The 20,777-nt window shown below is 37.4% G+C and overlaps 3 protein-coding genes across 3 annotated transcripts; 2 read left to right on the forward strand and 1 right to left on the reverse strand.

Annotated features, from left to right (window-relative positions):
• The first annotated feature begins 1,254 nt into the window (after positions 1-1,254).
• On the forward strand, positions 1,255-13,579 carry LOC149051731 (dyslexia-associated protein KIAA0319-like protein). The gene is made up of 16 exons (XM_089214648.1): positions 1,255-1,592; positions 2,647-3,066; positions 3,240-3,463; positions 3,541-3,600; positions 3,945-4,152; positions 4,547-4,654; positions 4,955-5,106; positions 5,599-5,737; positions 6,092-6,162; positions 6,418-6,509; positions 6,850-6,986; positions 7,741-7,863; positions 8,029-8,119; positions 9,356-9,427; positions 10,566-10,660; positions 11,545-13,579. The coding sequence occupies exons 1-16, from the start codon at positions 1,532-1,534 to the stop codon at positions 11,673-11,675; spliced, it is 2,184 nt and encodes a 727-aa protein (XP_089070774.1). The 5' UTR covers positions 1,255-1,531; the 3' UTR covers positions 11,676-13,579.
• LOC149051732 (uncharacterized) lies at positions 13,390-18,910 on the reverse strand. The gene has a single exon (XM_089187141.1). It carries the CDS (start codon positions 18,701-18,703, stop codon positions 17,807-17,809), a length of 897 nt encoding a protein of 298 aa, XP_089043267.1. The 5' UTR covers positions 18,704-18,910; the 3' UTR covers positions 13,390-17,806.
• On the forward strand, positions 14,334-16,916 carry LOC113667364 (uncharacterized). The gene has a single exon (XM_089187135.1). It carries the CDS (start codon positions 14,334-14,336, stop codon positions 15,294-15,296), a length of 963 nt encoding a protein of 320 aa, XP_089043261.1. The 3' UTR covers positions 15,297-16,916.
• Positions 18,911-20,777: the final 1,867 nt, after the last annotated feature.

Consider the following 20,777-nt stretch of genomic DNA (forward strand, 5'->3'; position numbering starts at 1 on the left):
CGGCCGTTGATGGTCGGCTGCAACATTTCTGTTTTTCGTTAGTAGCTGACAGCTTTGTTTACGCGGGAATACGAAAACACGATTGAAAAGATTTAGATTCGCGCGTATTTCTCAGAAATGGTTCAATCAAAGGAGAGGGTTGCTTAGAAGACTCTCGAAAATCCATGCGAGCGGCGTGATGGGTTTTCGTTCGCCTTTGCACTTGGCGAATGTTTGAAATAACGTGAGCTCAAACCGGTTGAAACAGCTTGCTTTATCATAAAACAGATAGAAGGTGGTCAAACTGGAGCAGAAACTTTAATTTTAGGTTTTAAAGCTTGAATCGAATGCCTCAGAATAACGCAAATAAAACGAGTTACCTGTCTGCAATAGCTATGTCCATTGCATGCAGGTCATCATCAAGAGGTGAAAAAATATATATTCTCGGTGTTTCGAAGGTTTTGATAAAAGCGATCGTAATCATCACGAAGGCGAAATTGCACTTACATGCCAAAACAACTAGGAACGTCGAAAGAGCTCTTCAAATTCACGATAAGGATATTTAATTGCTTCACAAAATTGTTCAAACTGCACCTGCTTTGTGTTAATTTTATATTTCTTTTCTTTTCTTTTCAGAATTTTTCTTATTTTTTTCTTTTAGAAACCCTAGGGGTAGTCTGAAAGAGGTGGTTAATCGCGAAGACATGTATTATTAGCTGTTTGTTATGAACCCGTCACTTTTTGGAGGAAACAGCCAATCAGACAACTCTTTTGAACTATCATGTGCGTTTTTAGACATAAGAAACTACTACTGTCTACCATATTATGCGTGGTTCCACGAATTATAGCATTAACAATTCGTTATTGTGAATGAGATAATGAAATATTAATGCAGGAAAGATTAAAAACCCACGTACCTAGAAGAGGAGAACATTAGCTCTCCAGTCAAAGAGATTTTATCAAACAACAATTTTAACTACAATGCCCAATTTTTGATAGAGGAAAACAAATTTTAGCGACTTCTATGATGAAAGTGCTCTAAAAAGACTTATTGTTTTCGTTGTTAAGCACCAAGTAAGCAAACAGTGGCATAACCATTAATGATTTGTAATTAACATGAATACTCAAATGAATTTAACATCTTTAGCTAAAGGCTACATCCTTTAGAAACAAGATCATTGCACTTCAGGTGCTATTCTACGAAGAGAATTCTAAAAAGTTTCTTAAATGATTATTTTTCATTAATCATATTTGTTTTACCAAAATTTCAAATGGAAGCAAAAAGGGGAAATTCACTGAATTTAAGTAGAAAGATGTGACATCAATGATTTGCATGATATTCAATTTCCCGTATATGCTTATAATAGGCAGCTGGTTCTGGCTCAAAACAACACTATAAGACTGATCTTCCAAATATTTCTTAAGAGAGAATTCTCACAAGCCTTCCATAATAAGTAAGAAAATATCAACCAATCCTCAGCTCAAAGAAAATTTGCCTAAGGCTGTGTTTAGTTCAGCTGACAGATGCTCAAACCACACAATAAAAAAACAAATGATGACGAATAGAAGTTGCCGGATATGGAGAACACTCCTGTTATCAATTGCTCTTCTACGTGAGTATCAACGTTATTTTCAAAAGAAAAGTTCTTTTCTTTAATATTTATTACAAGTTTACCCAGAGGAGTCGATTCTATGGCTCTCCGAACAGTGTTGGGTGAAACCTCAGCGCTAGAATGGTTTTCCGAAAGTTTGTCCCTTATCACAGCTGATCAAACCAACATCCACGAAGAAGCCAAGACAAATTATTTTTACTTCGAGAAACTAATTTTCTCAATGCATTCCTGTGCAACAAGTTTTAACTGTAATTTAACTCAGGGGTCTATCATAAAATGGATAATTTCTTGCCCAAATATGCAAATGATGATGTGTACTTTAAGCCGTTGATTCATTTTGAGGATATGCGAATTCTCGAATGTCAAAATATATGGTCAGGTGTCTCTTCAACTCTAACAAATTACTGAGGTTACTAGCTTAATAACATCATTTCAAGTCTTCTTGTAAAAGAGAACAGCAGTTTACTTCGTTTCCTTTTCAATTTCCATATTAATCTTCCCAATATTTGTTATTTCTAATTCATTTTCATCTCGCATTTAGTTGAATAAAAGAATCGCCGTTGTGCGGAAATATTCTAACTCAGAAATAACATCATTCTATCAATTCAAAGGCTTCACAGCGTAGTTATTGAAACACGGCGTCGCTCACTCAAGGGCAACCTGCAAAATGGCCCGAAGGAACTCCCTACCCTATCAAAATGAAAATAATAATAATAATAATAATAATAATAATAAGTATATAAATAAGTTTTTTTTTCATTTGCGGATTGGTCAGTGATGTCTAGGAGCTTCACGGTGGCTAATACTTGTTGCAAATAGGAGTTTAATTTTTATAAATGCTTTATATTTATTCGCACCATCATATACTGAGATAGTAAATATATAATGAAGGTTATACGCTAGATTTATTCAACAATTTCATGAATCTGTTTTTTTTTCTTTTTTTGTCTGGCGGGGGAGGGGGGGGAAGGGTGCTTAGTGAACTATTGTCTATTATATATTACATAATTATTATAATTATCTAAAGTTATTATAAGCAATATTTTTTTTTCAGGCTTTTGGGTGCAGAGTAAGACATGCAACCACAGTGAGTATAGCGTCTGTAACGACTTTTCTTACCAACTGCTCCAGCACAACGCTTATTCTTGTAGTTTCCCTGGGACAGGATGCAAACAAACGTGCACAAGTTTGTGTAAAATGGTTCTGATATTAAACGGAGGAGAGTGTGAACAATTTTGCGACGCTGAAACGTGTACACTGAACTTTATGGGAGGACAATGCCGAAAACAGCATCGGAACGCTATTTATTGTACACGGACCAGCGACACTGTCACATGTGGAGATGAATGTGTCTGGTGCAGCCCTTCCAATTCATACAGGTCGAATTTCATTTCGTCTGCTCCGTCAACGGCAAGTCAAGGTTTAGCGACTCAATTCTCAACGGTGCAGCGGAAAGATAATTCTCATACTTGGTGTGAGTAAATTTAACAAAGTAAATCTGTTTTTTTCACGATTGAATGTTAATGAATCTCGAGATACACTAGCACTTTCTTCATTGTTCATATTCTAAATTCCTTGCGCTTTATCATTGCTTTTCAATTTTAGTTAAATGTTGTTTTGACATCTAGCTTTTACTTTAATATACAGATCAGTTGCAGTCATCGTCGGCATCACCATTATCGTTACTTTCACCATCACCATTACCATCCTCTTCAATATCGTCATGTTCATCTGAAGCAAAAGCATCAGCAAGAGCAGAATCGGAATCAGTATCAACAAAATCATCAGCATCTTCATCATCACCAGCGGCAGCATCATCGTCTCTGCCATCGTCAACTTGGAAATCTACGTTGGAAGTACTTAAGAATCTGGTATGTTTCGTAATTTCTCCTTTTTTTTTTTCATAGTTTCTGCCATTCCTCAACGCTTTTGTCTTTCTTTACCTCAGGCAAATGGATCTGTTTCTAAACTTAGTGGAATAGATAGCAAGAAAAATAATTCTTTGAAGGTATGAATGCACTATTGCCTCCTAATTACAAGATTAACATAACTTGTAGATATGAAATATGCGGTAATTAGAAGGAGTTACCGATGCAAAGCTGCAGTTCGTAAGCTGCAAAAGCGTTTTATACAGAGGCAAAAGCATGACAATACTGTGTGCTACGAGAATTTAATGTAGGCAAATATACTTCTTCTAAAGAGGTGTGGCTAATTCACTGAAATGATGTTCTGTTGAAACGCTTCTTTTTCAAATCATGCAATATCCAATCAGTCCAAGTCCTACGATGTGCACTTTTGTTTTCTTATTATGATGACGTTCGACGTGATTAAAAAACTTTTTGGTCCTTAAAGGAGGCTATGCAAGTATTTGAAGACTTCATCGATAATTTTCTAAACATCACGACACCCAATAAAGGCCAACTTAATGATGGAGGAGATGAAACGAGAAGAGAATCCATCTTTAAGGTGGCAGTCGCCTTCGAGGAATTTGCATTCAATTATGGTAAATACCATCTGAATGGAACGAATCCTTCAACAATGATCAAAAGCCGAACAATGGGTGAGTTAAAACTATTTTATTAGTAACTGACCCACTGACCAATTGTCTAACTGAATGGTTTGTCTGCCGCCTGGCCTTGGAAATTAAATGATACAAATGAATTCTTGAAAGGCGCATAAAATTCGTCTGGCTTGATGCCAGTAGGTGCACGAAGATGTGTGAAGCCCAGTTGATGAGAAGTGATATTCGTCTGGTTAATAAGTTGTTTCAATTTCCTCTTTTGAGTATATGAATACGATCTCAGTACAATAATATATTTCAAATAAATCAGAACGGCGTTTGAGAAATCATAGTGTAGTGCTGTGTATATACCTTCAAGAAAGGGATCCGTATACGCTGCTGTCATCTCCTTCAATTCCAATCATCAGCTAACATCTTCTCTTTCTTCTGACAGTTTTGGGCATTCAAATTGGCTACCGTCGGAATGCAACTGACTTCTTCCTCAAGGAGGAAGAATTGCAAGTCAGCATTAATATATCCTCGCATGATTTTGCTGAAAAAGGTTTGCCTTAACCACGCTTTCAACTCTAAATCATAGAATGACATTTTTCCACTTTAATAGTTGCTCTATTATTTAGAAATCAGAAAGTTTCACGTATCAGTGTACTATTTTTCAATCGTTAAATATTTCAAAACAGCTGAGAAGGTACGCGATGACCTTAGTAGGAAGCTGGAAGAATAGTCGGAAAGTTTGCCAATCACTCATGCCCAGCTAATGATCTATAACCTTTTTGAGAATAGCCCGCAGATATTTGCGGATGTTTTGTCTCTGTTGACACCGAGTTGCCTTTTTATTTTTTAGATATAAATAAGCCTCCTATTGCCAATGCTGGTCCAGATGTCACAGTACATCTCCCAAACCGAGCTGCGGAACTGGATGGATCCAGTTCATATGATGATCATGGGATTGTTATGTACGAGTGGTCACGTGATCCTAAAAGTCCCGCGGCTGGTGTAAGTGTTAACTAAGCCTGTAGAAACGGTCGTGCACGCGGTATTTGAGACCTTCATACATGTAGCTATGAAGTTTTAAGCCATAACGCTGGCAAGTTTCTTTCAAATGTCGCGATATTTCCTTTTACGAAAAATCAGTTTGTGTTTTAGTCAACAGTTTAAATGCGTTTGTAACTCTAGAGCAAAATTTGCAGAACGTTTCCATCAAATGTCAAATCTCTCGAAGGGAAACCAAACTTTTTCACTTAACATGCTTGTCTATGAAATACAAAGTTTTGAAACTCGCGCGCATAGCCTTAATCCTGCAAAAAGTGTTGTAGCCGCTGTCGTTGTTTCCTGGCGGAGAACAGTATGGCCAGCCTTCCTTCCCAAGGCTTGCTGCACTTGCGCACTTATTTCCTTCCTTCCAGTCTTTCCCGTTCCACATTATATGTTGGTTTCCATGGTTGAAACGCGGCAAGAAAAGAGTCGATTTATTATGTTTGATTACAGGATGTCATCAACAACAGTGACCATCAGGCTGTACTGCGGCTGTCAAACCTTGTAGAGGGAATGTACAAGTTCAAGCTCACTGTGGCTGATGGGAAGGGGCTCAAGGGCAACGATGACGTCATACTTACTGTAAAAGAAGGTGCGTTGCCCAATCAATTCGTGAATGCTTGGTGGCTAACCTTTTACAGCGCAACTTCAGTATGCATATTCTCCATACTATTTTAAATGCATTTTCAAGGGTGCTGACAGAGAGGATTTGTTTAACAATTAGGAGCTCTCCTAGTTGATCGTTTCCTTTTTTCTTGTGACCTTAATGCGTGAATCAGGGATGATATCGTAAGGGGAAATTAGATGTTACTGACTCTTCGGGGTCAAAGGTTCAGAGTGCACAAGAGGTGTATGCGCACTAACTAGGATACAGAGGCTGGCTTTAAGTGGTGAGTGCTGTTTGCACATGTGCAGAAGTTTGAAAATCTGATTGTTTGACTTGCAGATCAAAACAGTGCTCACCTTGTGGAGTTGTACCTAGATGTCGACATCACGAAATTCACTGAAGAAAATAAGGTACATTGTACTGCCTATTTTACTTTTAAATATTTTATTATTCATTTTTCCATTCATTTATTTATTTCTTTCGAGATGAGCGGTTCTTAGCGTGTGAGCGACCAGTTAGGTGACCCCATCCTCCTTCCCTCAAAGAAAAAAATTTTTTTTGGGGGGGGGGGGGGTTGTTACCTCGGAAAAAGGAAAGATTTTCGAAAGCGCTAGGTGTTCTCTTTTTTGAACTTTTATTTTTTTTCCTAACTTGTACATCTGCAGGAGCAGTTAATTCGTAAACTGGCGGTAATCCTTGACGTTCAAGATGAGGATATTATAGTGGAGCATTTAAAAGAAGCTGGTGTCGGACATAGGTACGTAAAATACTGCCTGGCCAAGAAGATAGCTCTTTTTCATTCACACAAACCAGAGGGTTCAGCTTCTTCTAGTTCTCTCTCGGAGCCATTGTGCTGGCTTTGGTTTGATTTGGTTTGGTTTAGTTTGGTCTTGTCATTGAAAGAGCACCCCCCCTCTCCTTGCCATTTTATTTTATTTAATTTTTTTTTTTGTCATTCCGATAAAACCAAACAACACTTGCGAATAATACAGCTTCTGGTGGATAAAGAAATCGTTTCGGGATAAAATCTCGAAGTACTGTAACAAGAAGAGAAAATGCCATATCGATTGTCATTTTGTTTTGCTTTGTTTCGACAGTATGAAGGTGATGTTTTACGTTAAAGATAAATTGCTCAAAGCTAAGGATGGCTACGAGGTGGCTGCAATATTAAAGGAGAAGATTGGGAACGAGGAAGGCTTCTTCGAGTTTAGAATGTTGAAAGTAGAGCCGTATAGTAAGTATTGAACGTCAGGTCACCGGATGATGATGATGATGATGATGATGATGATGATGATGATGATGATGATGATGATGATGATTACTATGATTATGATTATTTTTATTATAATTATTATTCTTTTTGTTATTATTATTATTATTATTGTTATCATCATTATTATAATTATTATTATCATTATTAATTTTTGTTTGTTGGTTTGTTTGTTGTTTGTTTGTTGTTGTTTTTTTTAAGTTAACTCCCAGCGACCTGAAATCTCCTACTGGTCGCTGGAAATATAATTTAAGTCAAAACAAAACAAAACAAAAGAAAGCAGAACAAAGCAAACAAAACAAAACAAAAAAAGACATCTAATAAGAGATTTTGTTCTAGAATGTGTACCTCACTTTAATATCAGATAATAAAACCTGAGTAAAATACTACGTGACTTCTTGGTACTTGGCAACCGACATTGAGCCGCCAAATGAGTGTCTTCAATTGCAAATTATGTCGATTTCTACTCGGCATGGCGACCAAAGCGGTCGCAGCTTTAAGCGCAGCAGAGAGCAGTGGTATCTTGATTTATTCTAAGGGGAAATTTCAAACTCAAAATTTCCCTTTCCAGTTTTTCATTCACCGTCGCGATTAATCTTATCCAACCTCAACAGAGATACAAGTAGGTCAAAACGAACTAGCATTCCATTTAGTGAGAGTAGTGATTCCCTTTGTGGCGCCTTAATGTTATGACTTTACCATTACCTTGCACTTCAAGTTTGTAGGAATAACTGTTCAGGTCATGGTTACTGTGATCGCAGCACCAAGATGTGCGTTTGCGAAAGTTTTTGGATGCAGGATTTCTTCAAAGTGCACTTTGGAACTAGAGAAAGCAATTGCGGTAGGTGGCTTGTGGCCTTTTTGTTTTTTTGTTTGTTTGTTTGTTTTTTCCTTTTCAAGAACCCCGCTAGCAATACAACATCACCGTTCACGTAGTAAATTACTTTAGCAGGTAGACTGTAAGGTTATCTCGGTCTAGGAGTTATGATGTTTGGTTTATTTGCAGATTGGAGTATTTTATACGTAACTGTCATAATCTTCGGCATCATTATGGCCATCGGTGGGATTGTGTGGGCGATATGTTTCTGTATGGGAAGGTTAGTACCACATTTTTATGTAAAGAACTATGTTAAGCATTTGGGACGAGTGTGCCCACGGTGACAAATAAAAGTTGTGAGTCTTCCTCGAAGACTTGCACCTCAGATCATCCGATTCCGTTCTTTAATTCTCCACCTCTGAACATCAGGAAACTTTATCGTGAGTAAGGTCATTACTATATGCTGGTTCATATGTGACACACGCCTTCCTTTATACTGCTAGGATCAGCAATGTCGAAAGAGTCTTGTACTTAGAACGATGAAGAAATATTGCTAAATTTGGGCTCAGTCGTCGAATGAGGAATGGTGTTACCATTTTTCTCTAGCGTAGGAGATAAGTAGAAAACAAAACAAAGACAAAAATATAAATCTTTGGCGAGGACTCTAGTTCAGATCTTCCACTTTCCGCGGTGGGATACTTTACCAAATGAGCTTCAAAGACCTCCTGGATTAGCCAGGTCATACATGATGATATGTGACCAACGTCGTATTTCTGATCATATCAGGACGTGGGCCTATCTCGCGCTACAATTTTAACACGGTGTCTTAGGATAAGTTGGTTACTAGTTTGATGAAGCGTGACAAGGACAAGGGCCTGGTTCATGTCGCTGAAAACTCGTCTGTTCAAGAATTTTTTTTTTTTGGTATGAAGTAAGATATCATTTTCTTTATAGATTCCATCGAATCGTTGGAAACATTTATTTTATTGAACCTAGAAAATGCCGCTTTTCGCTCGTCAAACGAATCAATGCTCCTCACGACTCGGCGCTGTTAGTACAACTTACTTTCTCTTTTCAGCAACAAGCACATTACTCACATAATGTTTGCACTGCACAGTAAGTTAACAGAAGTAAGAGTCCTCCCTTTGTCCACTGTAAATGAATAATGAAATAAGTCATATTCTTCCCTCCTCTTTGCTTTGTGTGCAAATTCTTTCCCACCGTTCTTTCACTTATCTTTCTTACCTATCAGATTGCTGAATTTACTTCACTTCTACACGGTTCTCAATCACCCCCAAAGGTCGATGAACCTCCCGTCTGAAAGACAGTATTGGTCAAGGACTCCTTTAGTTTAGGGGTCCGGACTCTCGTCCAGCTTTTTACCCCGTCATGTTAACTTACAATGGAATATCGCCTGAACCACTCATTCAATTTTTTTCAATCTTTGTCCGAAACTTTCTTCCACCTTTGCACAGGTTTCCTCTCCTCTCTATCTCTCCATTCTTCTTCTATTTAGAATCCGTCGTAAGAAGGTTGTAGTTTCTGTTAATCCTCCGAGTACAGAAGATGCTTCTTCAACGGATCGTAGGTATGCTTCAAATATTCTCACGGGTACAGGGTTAACTAAGCGACACGCCCAACCCCTGTTTTCCCGACTTTCTCAGTAAAGCCTCAATGTCGTTGAATTATTATGGGATGACTGTGCATCTTGTTCATCCTTTTGTCAAATGTTGTTCTTTTTGTCGTGTTATTCTTCAACGTTAATTCAACGTACAATTCATCCTTCTCAGCTGAATTCTTTCTTTCTCTTTTTTTTCTTTTTTTTTTTTTTTTTTTTTTTGACCACACAGTAGAAATTCATAGTTTGATTTGAATCGCTTCGCTCGTCACTTTTCCCGAGCTTTTTTCCATGTCATCTCCTTTTTGGAATCTCACTTCCTCACTGAATCATTTTATTACACCATGAAAGATTAACACTATTATGTATTTATTTCTTTGTTCATTCCTTGTCCTAACTACTCAACATTCGATTTCGTTTTTCACTCTTTGTTAGGCTCTACGTTTTAACATTTTTTTTTACCATTTCCTGCTAGTTTTACGTGTTTTTTTGTCGGGTTGTGAAATTGTGCTATTTGTGCGAATAAGATGGATATTCTTTGTGACATATAACAATCCTGCTCGATCATTTGTTCTTTTTTGTATTTTAGAGACCACTTTACAATTGAGTGTCAAACGCTTAACTTCGTTAAAATTGTTTCAGTTTTGATATTCGCTCAGTGATTGGTTAAGAAAGTTGGCGTCGACGGGTCTTGGTTATTCTCGTTTTCCCCCGCTTCAGGCAGTTTACTAGTTTTAAATTTTAATTCACATCAGCTCCTGATGAATTTTGGCTCTCCTCTGATTGGCTGTTGTGATTGTCACGTACTTTTCCTTATTATCAGAGCAGTTTTCAATGAAGTATCGAAAGTGACCCTTCACTTCGCTCTGTCAGCGGTCTCGAAAACTAGCGCCATCGTCTCAACCAATCAAATGCAAAACTAAATTCAATCCCAACTTGGTCACGCGCGTTTTCTTGCGCTTCAAGGAAGGTGCATGTTTTTACTTTGAGTTCTGATTGGTTGATGATGATGTTAAGCTTTGTTCTGATTCGTAGCTTTGATTATTCAGGTTTTGTTTTTTGGTACTTGGTTGTTAAAACTGTTTTGATACGCCGTCATTCTTTACAGGAGACGAGTCCGTGGCAAGAGGCGCCATCGTTACGCCGTTCTTGATGAGGACGAGGAGGACAAACTCGAGAGCATGGAGATGCTTCCTAAAGGAGGTGAGAGACGTTGGAGATTCGTTTTCTTGCTGCTTAAATTTTAATAGAGGTTGCACCTCGGAATTTATAAGCTGTGTCGGAGGTTTCTCGAAGGGAGGGATATAAGTTATGTCCTTGTTTATTCGGGATGGTTAAAGATCTGGGCTCAGTTTTATAACGGGCGGATAAATCGTTATCCAGCGGATAAGTGATGGCAAAACTTAGAGCGTTATCCGCCAGATAGAGGTTTATCCTGTAGATAACGTTATGCGACTTTCGAACAACTGGGGCTTGATAAAAAGGAACATCGTACATGATAAAAAAGAAGCGATAAAAGAAAACAAAAACCCAAAAAACAATAGAATAGTGCCGGATTCAATACAAGTATTCGTGTAACTAATGCCGGTCTTGTGGCGTTGGCTAGATTGATAAATTGTGTAGGAACGCTCCTCATTTAGTAAGGCATTCTAGCCTGGTTACCATTTAAGCACAAATCCTGCGAAATACGACGTATTTACCAAAGCGTTCCTGCCCTTTCTCCCGCCCAAAGTCTTCCCACTCAAAGTCTTCCCGCCGAAAGTTTTCCCGCCAAAAGTTTTCCCGCTCAAAGTTTCCCGCCCAAAGTTTTCCCGCCCAAAGTTTTAACGCCTAAAGTTTTCACGCCTAAAGTTTTCACGCCTAAAGTTTTCACGCCTAAAGTTTTCCCAATTTTGGCCCTAGTTGTACACATTCGGCCGCCTTCTTTCCAGCCCATACAAATGATTGGTCTGCGGAATATTTGCGATCGCGAAGATAAAATTGAGACTTCATTTCCTTTCGGTTTATTTATTCACTTTTCCCTTTATTTTATTTAATTGTTTTCTTTTTTAACGAAATTTTTGTTGGATTCGATGTTCTTATTTCAGGTAAATATTTAAGTACCAGTCTGATGCTGAGTGACACCGGGGATGATAGCGACGCAGAATCAACTGTTTTCGAAGCTAAGAAACGACACATGAACGGCTCTATGAATGGCTATATAAGGAAAGACACGTGATGCAAAGCACTTACAAGTAACATGCAAACCATCGATAGCTCTTTTGGCTACTGGTTCATCACAGTACCTCGTGTAAGAAGGAGCTTAAGGAACTTATAGGTCAATGTAGCCTAGTGTCCAGGGACTCACGAGGAGTTTAGCCGAAGGAAAGTGACTCAGAACGAAAACGTGGCTTCTATTTAATGCCACAATCTTGAGTGACGATTACGCACCGACTTCTGGTTTGCTCGCTCGTGGAGGCAAAAGCATTTTTCTGCACAAATTTTTGTCGACTCGTGAAAAAAAACTTGTTGCAGTGTTTCAGATTTGGTCGATGCGATATGATAACAAGATAGAGATTTAAGGCTCCATTCTTAAAAGAATGTAAAGCATATAAATTGGAGATTTTGGATGGTTTACGTGTTTTAAATCGTTAACACTGCAACTTGGTTGAGATGGCAATGAAAATTTAACTGTCGAAGAATGATGGCTCCCCCGGGTGAGAATTTGAATGAGATAATTGAAAGTTATGAAAAATTATCTATAGTTAAATATTACTTTTATAAATTCAAGAAGTGAATAGGATACAACTAATATAAATACACAGTTTACATATGAAAATTAATAGCGAGCTATTTCGCTGAATCTAAAACCAAATACAGTCATAAATTATTAGCGATTACTTGTGCTCCATGCTTAAGTGAAAGTTCACATGTTTCAAAGTGAAAGATTCTGCATGTCAAAAAACGTTATCGATGTGCACTTCATTAGCAAAGTTAAGAGGCTTTGGTAGAACACTTTTGCGCTGTGTTATTTAGCGCTATATAGCTGGAAAAACCATGTCGCTAACACAGTTTTAGCACTGCGCAACGGAGCATAGAATTAGGTAGAGTGTCCTAGAAGTAATTTATATTGTAGGGCAAAGCTCTTAATTTGCGTAAAATCTAAGTAAAGAATTGATTGCATATGGTTTTTCTTGTTAATCACTGATCTGTAACTTCTCTTTGAAGATCGTGATTTTGATGTTGCAGACGGGTTTTTGCAGTGTACTTCTCAGAATTGATATATGTGTCAAGATCTCAATTCGTTACATTGTAGACATGATTTGGGATAGACAGATCTGTTCAAGTTACAAGAAAATGGATAGCAATTAAATACGCGGATGGCAAATCATATTTGTAAAGGTCAATAGTCAAGAGAATACAACGGAGTTGACGTTGAAATAGCCTCTGCGAAGCAACATATCAAGGAGTTTTCCGCAAGAAGATTTTTTCACTTATTTGTTACCATTTCAGTTTACCACGAGTGCACAATCAAAATGCCCGACTAGAGAGTAAATAGGAACACTCAACAGTTCGTCTCCATTTTCATTCGTTTGGAATATGGTGATGTTTGATTTTCTTATAGATATAGTATGGTTTTTTTTTGGGTTTTTTGTTTAGTTTCTTAACGTCTCAATTTTTATCTCGCCAGTTAGGATACATTTGCCAAAAAAAAGAAAAAAGAAAGAAAATTGTAGATGAGCAGCAGACCAAAAAGAATTCGTAACAATGATACTATCTGCCTTGATATTTAGAGAAAATTCAGCCAACTTATAGCAAGTATAATGACAGCTGAAAAGTGGAATTTTTATTTTAGATTGATCTGTAGGAATATTGAACAACAGACCTTTTGCTGCGGGTCTTTGCATAAATGAGACGCTTTCATACGATAACTTTTTTTTTTTATCTAAGAATATCTGATGAAACGATGGAGATCTCTTGGAAATAGATGCAGTGATAGAAAACTCGCGCCTCCAAGTGGTTGCAGTTTAAATAATTAAATAAAATATTTATAAATCGCTCAAGGCTATTGCAAACATTTATTAACGGAGGCACACGGCGAGGTTTTATTTGAATCAATAAAGTTTCTTACAAGGTACAGCATTTTCTATTTTTTGTTGTGTTTTATCCCTAAGTTATATCATTTGTCACCCACCGAAACGAAAAAAGAAAGGAATTATAAAAAAATAACGATGGTAATGAACATTTTTTCACCAAAATGGAAGGAAATATCCTCAATTTACATCGACAAAAGATGAATATATATTAAATATATATTTACTTTATACTACGTAGGAACCTTTGTGTTGTATATCAAGAGTAAACAAGTGGTGTTTGCGTCCGTCGTTAGTTCGCGTCACCTAGCATTAAGGGAACAGATAGAACGAAAACAAGGAAATGTTGCATTGACTTATCCTCTCAATATTTCAGTTTTTGTGTGCTTTTAAGCACTTGGTGTGCGTGATGATTATTTTGCAAATTAGGACTTGGAAAGTCATCAAAAGCCTTCATGATAATTGAGAAATCTAAAAGCAAAATTAGAGACTTGCAATATTTTTATAATTATTCCCGCAATTATTTGTATTGTTTGCTTTTGGCGAAAGCTACGTCTCTGAAAGCGCTGCCTTTTGTTTCCTAATTAGTAAACGCATTGACAGGTGAGATGATGCTGTTGGCTTTTTCTTTACGTCAGGAAAGCAAATAGTCTGCAATTAACAAAACAAACAATTTCTTGTCTTTAATTTCAAACGTAGTGTTTACTTGAGGAAATTGGTTTATGGAGAAACAAACTCTGTCGATACAATTTTCGGATCGTTTCGGGATTCAGTCTTAAATTCTGAACACATTTCCACTTACGATGGAGCGCACGTTTGAGAAATCTCTCTGCCTTGGAACAGGAATTCCATTTGCGGCGCTGATATTTATGATTTCAATTCCCAATGCGATAATCCTAGTAACTCTATACAGAAATCCTCTTCGTTGCTTCAGAAAAACTTTCACGGTGTTTCTAGCGTTCATAACCGCAACAGATCTCTTTGTGGGGAGTGTAGTTTGCACTGGAGAAGCCATAACGCGATTTTTGTGTTCTTTCCGTGGAAAAGAGTTTCCTGGCGAAGGTGACATTCCCACAATTTTAGGATACATTGGAATCAACAGTTCAATCCTTATGGTCACTGCTATGTCCGTGGATCGACTTGTGTCGGTCGTTTGCCCACACTTTTATCTAAACACCGTTAAACCAAAGACACTTGTCTTATGCAACTCAATCATCGTTATTTTTTCTGCGATATTTGCCTGCCTCCAACTTGCTGGGATTCCAATTGATGTGTGTATTTCCATAGATATACATCTGCACACGACATTTCCTCTTATCACGACAAGTTTGTCTTATTTAGGAATATTCTTTGTCTTGCGGAAACGCGCTCGAGTCGATTTTCAAAGACGGGAGGCCAATTCGACAAATGCTTATCTTAGTGACATGCAAACGATAACGCGTGTTAAAAAAGAAAGGAAATTTGTCACGACTTCCTTCTTAATTCTGCTTTTCCTAATCATCTCCCTAATTCCATACTTTGCATCAATTCTTGTTGATGCGAACTGTTCTGGTTGTCGCGGTAAGAAATGGCTTATTGTGCTGAAAGAATCTTCAGTGGTATTCCTATTTCTAAATTCAACTGTGAACCCGTTATTGACAACATTTCGAATCAACGAGTTGAAACATTCCTTAAGAATTGTCATCCGCGTGCAAAGAAAAGAAGATGTAAGCAGTTTTGGAAGTTCTGTCCAACAGAAAACAATGAGGAATACAGCCTCCGTTTAACTGGCTTAACTCTACACTGCTCTAAAGAGCCTATGAACAAGCCAAACAAAGGATTCCTCTCAAGTTGCAGAAATAGAACCTTAGTCAATCTTGTTGATAACAACCACAGCAAGTTCTGTTTCTATGGTCGAATAACCCACCAACAGTGCTATTAACAGAAAGTTCCTAAGCAAGCTATACCACACACCAGGCTCAAAGCAAATAGAGTCCTTTATTCGCCAGCAGTGACCTTAAGCAAACCACGACGGCGACGGCAGTGAAAACGAGAGAAACCAAAAGCTTTTGATGGGCAAAACAATAGCTGTGCGCGTGCGTTTTATGGTCTTTTACATTCCTTTACCGCCCTTTGCAAACCAGCAAGGTGGAATCACCAAATTTTTCGTGGTCTGAGAACGGAACCCGAGGACGAAATACTCTTTTTTTTTTTTTTTAATTCATCGCTGCTTACAAATGCTTTGTTGAGGCTGCATTAGGGTTGTCGACAAATGGCACCATTGTAGGGACGCCAAACCCATTATTCCATTTGAGAAATTCATTAGAAAGTTATGAATTTATTTCGTCTTTAGAGAATTGAGTTAACTCTTCTGCGTTGTCGTCCCAATCCTCCACCCCGACTGTTCTATGCACAACTTTATATGGTATATGACAGGAGCATGTCACCTGTTCGCAGTTCCGATTTTTTTATTTGATATCATTACCCTATTAGCTCGCTCATGCACAACTTGTTTGTAAATAAGGCCACATGCTACGTTTGAATGGAATTCAGGCTGAGGTTTTGCTGAAATTAACTAAGGAGTATAAACCTGAAATTCTGCATGGAATGAAACACTGGAAAAGTACCCAGCGAGAAGTTAGATAGACTGATGGAAATTTTCGTTATCCGTGTCCCGGGAGACCTATATCACCTGAGAATATCCTCAATATGCTTTTACTTAAGTAGGTGCTTATGGATGACGTTGTATATTACTATAATCATTCAGTGCAAGGTAATTTCAATACTAAAGAAGCAAAAATTGTTTAAAATGATGACAACGCGGTTTCTTCGTATTTCTAGGGAAAATCAAACGTAACGAAAGAAAGCGATACTTCTCTGACAATCCAATTACAAACTATTTGAGAATTATTCATTTTTAACGAATAATTCCCCAGACGAAGTCGAGGAAAAAAATTGTCGAATATAATTTCTTTCTGTCAGTCTATCACCTTGAGACCCGCACTATTTATCAAAATAACATTTTCCCGATCCCTTAGAAGACTCTGTGGTATTCAAGCGGACCCCATCTGTTGGAGACGACTGATCCACCCTCCGACGCCTGACCTCGCTTTCAAATGTTCCACCATTTAAGGTAAAGGGATCTAGCTGGCATTATTATAATAATGTGACATTGGTCCTGTTTATTGAAAAGGCAGTGTCTTTGAAGGCATCTTGTGTATTTGAAGATGAGAGCATGGTGTTGATGGGAAATATTTCAATCCTTGCCATTCGTCTATGCGTGGTTCAAAATACGTCCAATTTCTTTCTTAGCGCCTGTTTTGGAGACTTAATTATCAGCTTAACACACTTTAACCTTATCATTTGTGGTGAGCAGTCAAATATATTAAAAGCTGGCATGATTACTACATTCAGCCTGTCTAATAAAAACGTTGGTCGATGCAATATTTTGCGCAGAGTTTTAATAAAAATATATGGAGTATACTACCAAGACCTCAACATCGCAAGATTTAAATTCATTAAATTTTTTTGTAAAACTTGCTTGCGGATTAGTGAATTGTTTACCAAATGAATAAACCAAAAGGCCCCAAATTCGTGGACTTAAAAATCATGACATAGATTCAGCGTCTTTTCTGAACCTAAAGGAAGAAAATTAAAAGCGAGTCTAATATCACAAATGTTTAGTAACCACACAGCGTCGCAATTCTCTACGGCGAGTGGCATTTTGAGTCAAGGGAGAGAAACTGTCTTATTGCGACTCAAGAAATGCAATTACGCAGCTACCCTTCTCCATTACTGTGTATTTGTCCTTGGAAATGAATAGGCTAAAAATGATTACAACACTATCATCTAACAGGTTATTAGATAAATATCATTGTGGATCCAAAATCTCACCACTTAATCTAAATTATCAATTAGTGGTAATCTTAAATTTGCTGGACTCACTCTAGTTGAGGAGTTTCAATGGGTTGACGGTTAACGATTTAATTTTTGGCAATTCTACAGCTGAAATTATTTTTTGCTGCGATTTAAGGAAAAAAAAATAACGGTTAGGTTTGTTATGACTCACGGTTAAAATTTGTCGGTTTTTATGCCTAACGGCTAAATTACCATGCCGTTCTACGGTAAGGGGTTGACCCCATCAGACCCTCGCTTTCGTTTGTGCTTTCACGAATGTGTAATGAATTTCTTTGTTTTTCCGTTTTGGTTTTTTTTTAACATCTGAAGGACGCTATAAATGAACATTGGCTTTGAAACACCCACAACACAAACTTAATAGCTGGCAAACCCTATAGTTTTAGCGTCGGTGGAAACACACTACTTTGACAGACTCTTTCAGTTGGTTAACACGAAAGGTTGTTAAACAAGGATTGACAAAAGAGTTGAAAAACAAGAACACGACTGATGATTCTTTGAGTACAAATAGCCACTTTTGTTCACGACAAGCGAGACAGTTTGCCTCCAGAATAACTGTTATGAAATAAGGTACAAGTGATGATATTAGAAACAGCAAAATTAACAACGATGTTATAGCAATTTTCCGTTCATTTTTGGCGTTGTCGACCCTACGCATGACATGGAGTGCTGGTTCACCACGCATTCTGTGTTCTCTTGGAATGTCAACTCGGGTACGTTTTCGTAGTATCACGAATATTCCGGCATAACACACAGAAGTCGTTGCAAGAGGAAATGTAGTATGCAGATGTATATCTATTGACACATAGGTATCAATTGAGATTCCGGTAATTTGTAGCAAGGCAAACATTGTCGAGAAAGCAATAATACTCGCATTGCACAGAATAAGGTGTTTTCGCTTGACCTTGTTGCGATAGAAGAGGGGAAAAGTTACTGATATAAAGCGATCCACAGACATTGCTGTTACCAATAAGATAGAGCTGTTGACTCCCGTGTATCCCAACAATTTAACGACGTCTCCATCCTTTGGTAGCGTTTTGTCTCCAAAGGCGCAGGAAAATCGCATTACGGCTTCTCCAGTGCAAACCACACTTCCAGCAAATAAATCAGCTGAAGAAATAAAAACGAGAAATACAGCAAAGGATTTTTTGAAACAGCGAAAAGGGTTCTTGTACAACGCAATCAGAACGAAGATGTTTGGAAGTGATATCAAAACTGAAAGCAAAATGAAAGAAATTCCAGTCCCAAGACAAAGAGACTTCTCGAATTCCCGATCCATGGAAAAGAAAATGATTCCTTCCTTCTCTGCTGCTGTAGTGTAGTGGTAAGAGCGTCACAATTATCATAAAGTAATTAACAAATTCCTCCTCTTTCTTTCACTTTGTTTGCCTTAAACATGCCTGCGGGATATTGCTGAAGTTATTGAATTCATAAGAACTAAATTTCACCTGCCATTGACGTATCAACAAGCGCAGGAAAATTCCCAAATCTGTTAATTAAAAAAGAAACCACACACACATACATGAATAAGATAGGATCAAATACTGCTGTTAATTGGTGAAATAAATTGCATCTTTTTCAGAGTGTCCATTCCAGGGCTCAATATTCATATCCCAGATAATTCTTATTGAGTCTCCGAAAAATTTCTCTCAGTAACTTCGTAACCTTCCTTTCTTTGTTTTAGTTTTGTATGTTAAATTTTTTTGCATTTCATCTTTTTTTTCTAATCGCAACCACTTTCACAGAAAGTTTATCTACGTGCAACAGACTTCTAGCGAGATCAGTGTAAATTCCATTCCCTTCAAGCGCGTAAACTTATAACTAATATTTATCTGTTTTTTCTACAAAGTTTCACACTCTCAGAAGCTTGTATTATTTACATAGGTATAGGTTCACAATCAGACTTATTCTAATTTTTTCAAGGCAAATGGACTTCATGCTAATCTGTAACTTAATCCCTTTCAATTTGGTAAACGACTTCTCCTTTCAGGTTTTAAAATGCCAAACTTGTGTTGGTGCAGTCAAACAGAATTCGCTCATATTATGAGTCACACGTCACTCGCTAAATTAGTCATCGATTCAGGCCGTTTCCCCACACGAAAGGGACTTTTAGTTTCGGATGTAGGAGCTGTCTAACTAAACTTGAAGTAGTCATCATTCATCGGATATTTTGCATACTAGTATTCTTTTCAAATTCTTGAGGTTTACTCGATATTTTCATGGCAGAAGAGCATATATGTATATATTCGTCTACGGTCGCTGACGAATCGACACACTGGAAGTCGAACTGTGCGTTAAAATACCGGAAGTCGAGTGGCGTGAGCAATGTGTGAAAATAAGTAGTATGAAAAGAGATCAAAGTGTTCTGTGAGCAAACTCGTGAATTGACACATGATTTTTTAGCTTATGTTTAATGTTATCTGGTTTAGGGAATTTTGTGTTTGATTGTCATATCTAGAGTACGAGCAGTAGTTCAGTATTCGCTAATGTAGCAAATAAACAAAGTAACGTTGGGATAAGAGGGCGTCACAATTGAAATGATCATGCTATTACATTTGACAAGGTGGATGATGTCATGTGTTTTAAACGTCTATTGTTTTTGTTTCTGGTTCAAAAGAAAAGGTTGGAAGTAAATGTGGGTGAAAAGTGAAATTTACTGTCTTTCGTTGTAAATATTAGAAAATCAAGGCAAGACTGTCTTAATGAAAATTACATTTACAAATTACATTTGACAAGGTGGATGATGTCATGTGTTTTAAACGTCTATCATTTTTGTTTCTGGTTCAAAAGAAAAGGTTGGAAGTAAATGTGGGTGAAAAGTGAAATTTACTGTCTTTCGTTGTAAATATTAGAAAATCAAGGCAATACTGTCTTAATGAAAACATTAACATACATACATACATACATCTTTATTTAACAATGCAGGTTAGAAGGATTGGCAAGACCGAAGTCCTGATGTGGACCTGCCTAACTACAACTTAGAAACAATTACAATAAAATATATAATACAATTGGAAAAACTGAGTGAAATCTGTCTTGAACACAATCCTAATTTGATAATTAAATATATAACAAGTATTAATTCGTAATTAAAAATATAGAAAGTCATCGTGTTTCATTGAAACACAGCAGGAACCTTTAGCAAAATTTATGCTATTGAGAAGATGCTTATTAACCTTAAGCTTGATCTTAAACAGTCTTAAGTTAGCACATTCCTTGACATGATGGGGAAGTAGGTTCCATGCCAAGGCGGCCCTGTGTTTAAAAGAGGACCTGCCAAATTCAGATCTTGGTCTTGGCACTTCAATATTTAGAGAATTTCTTAAGCTGTAATTTGTTTTTGCCTTAGAAAT

The sequence above is a fragment of the Pocillopora damicornis genome, chromosome 1 (assembly GCF_964200805.1).
Source record: "Pocillopora damicornis chromosome 1, jaPocDami1.2, whole genome shotgun sequence".
Lineage (NCBI taxonomy): Eukaryota > Metazoa > Cnidaria > Anthozoa > Scleractinia > Pocilloporidae > Pocillopora > Pocillopora damicornis.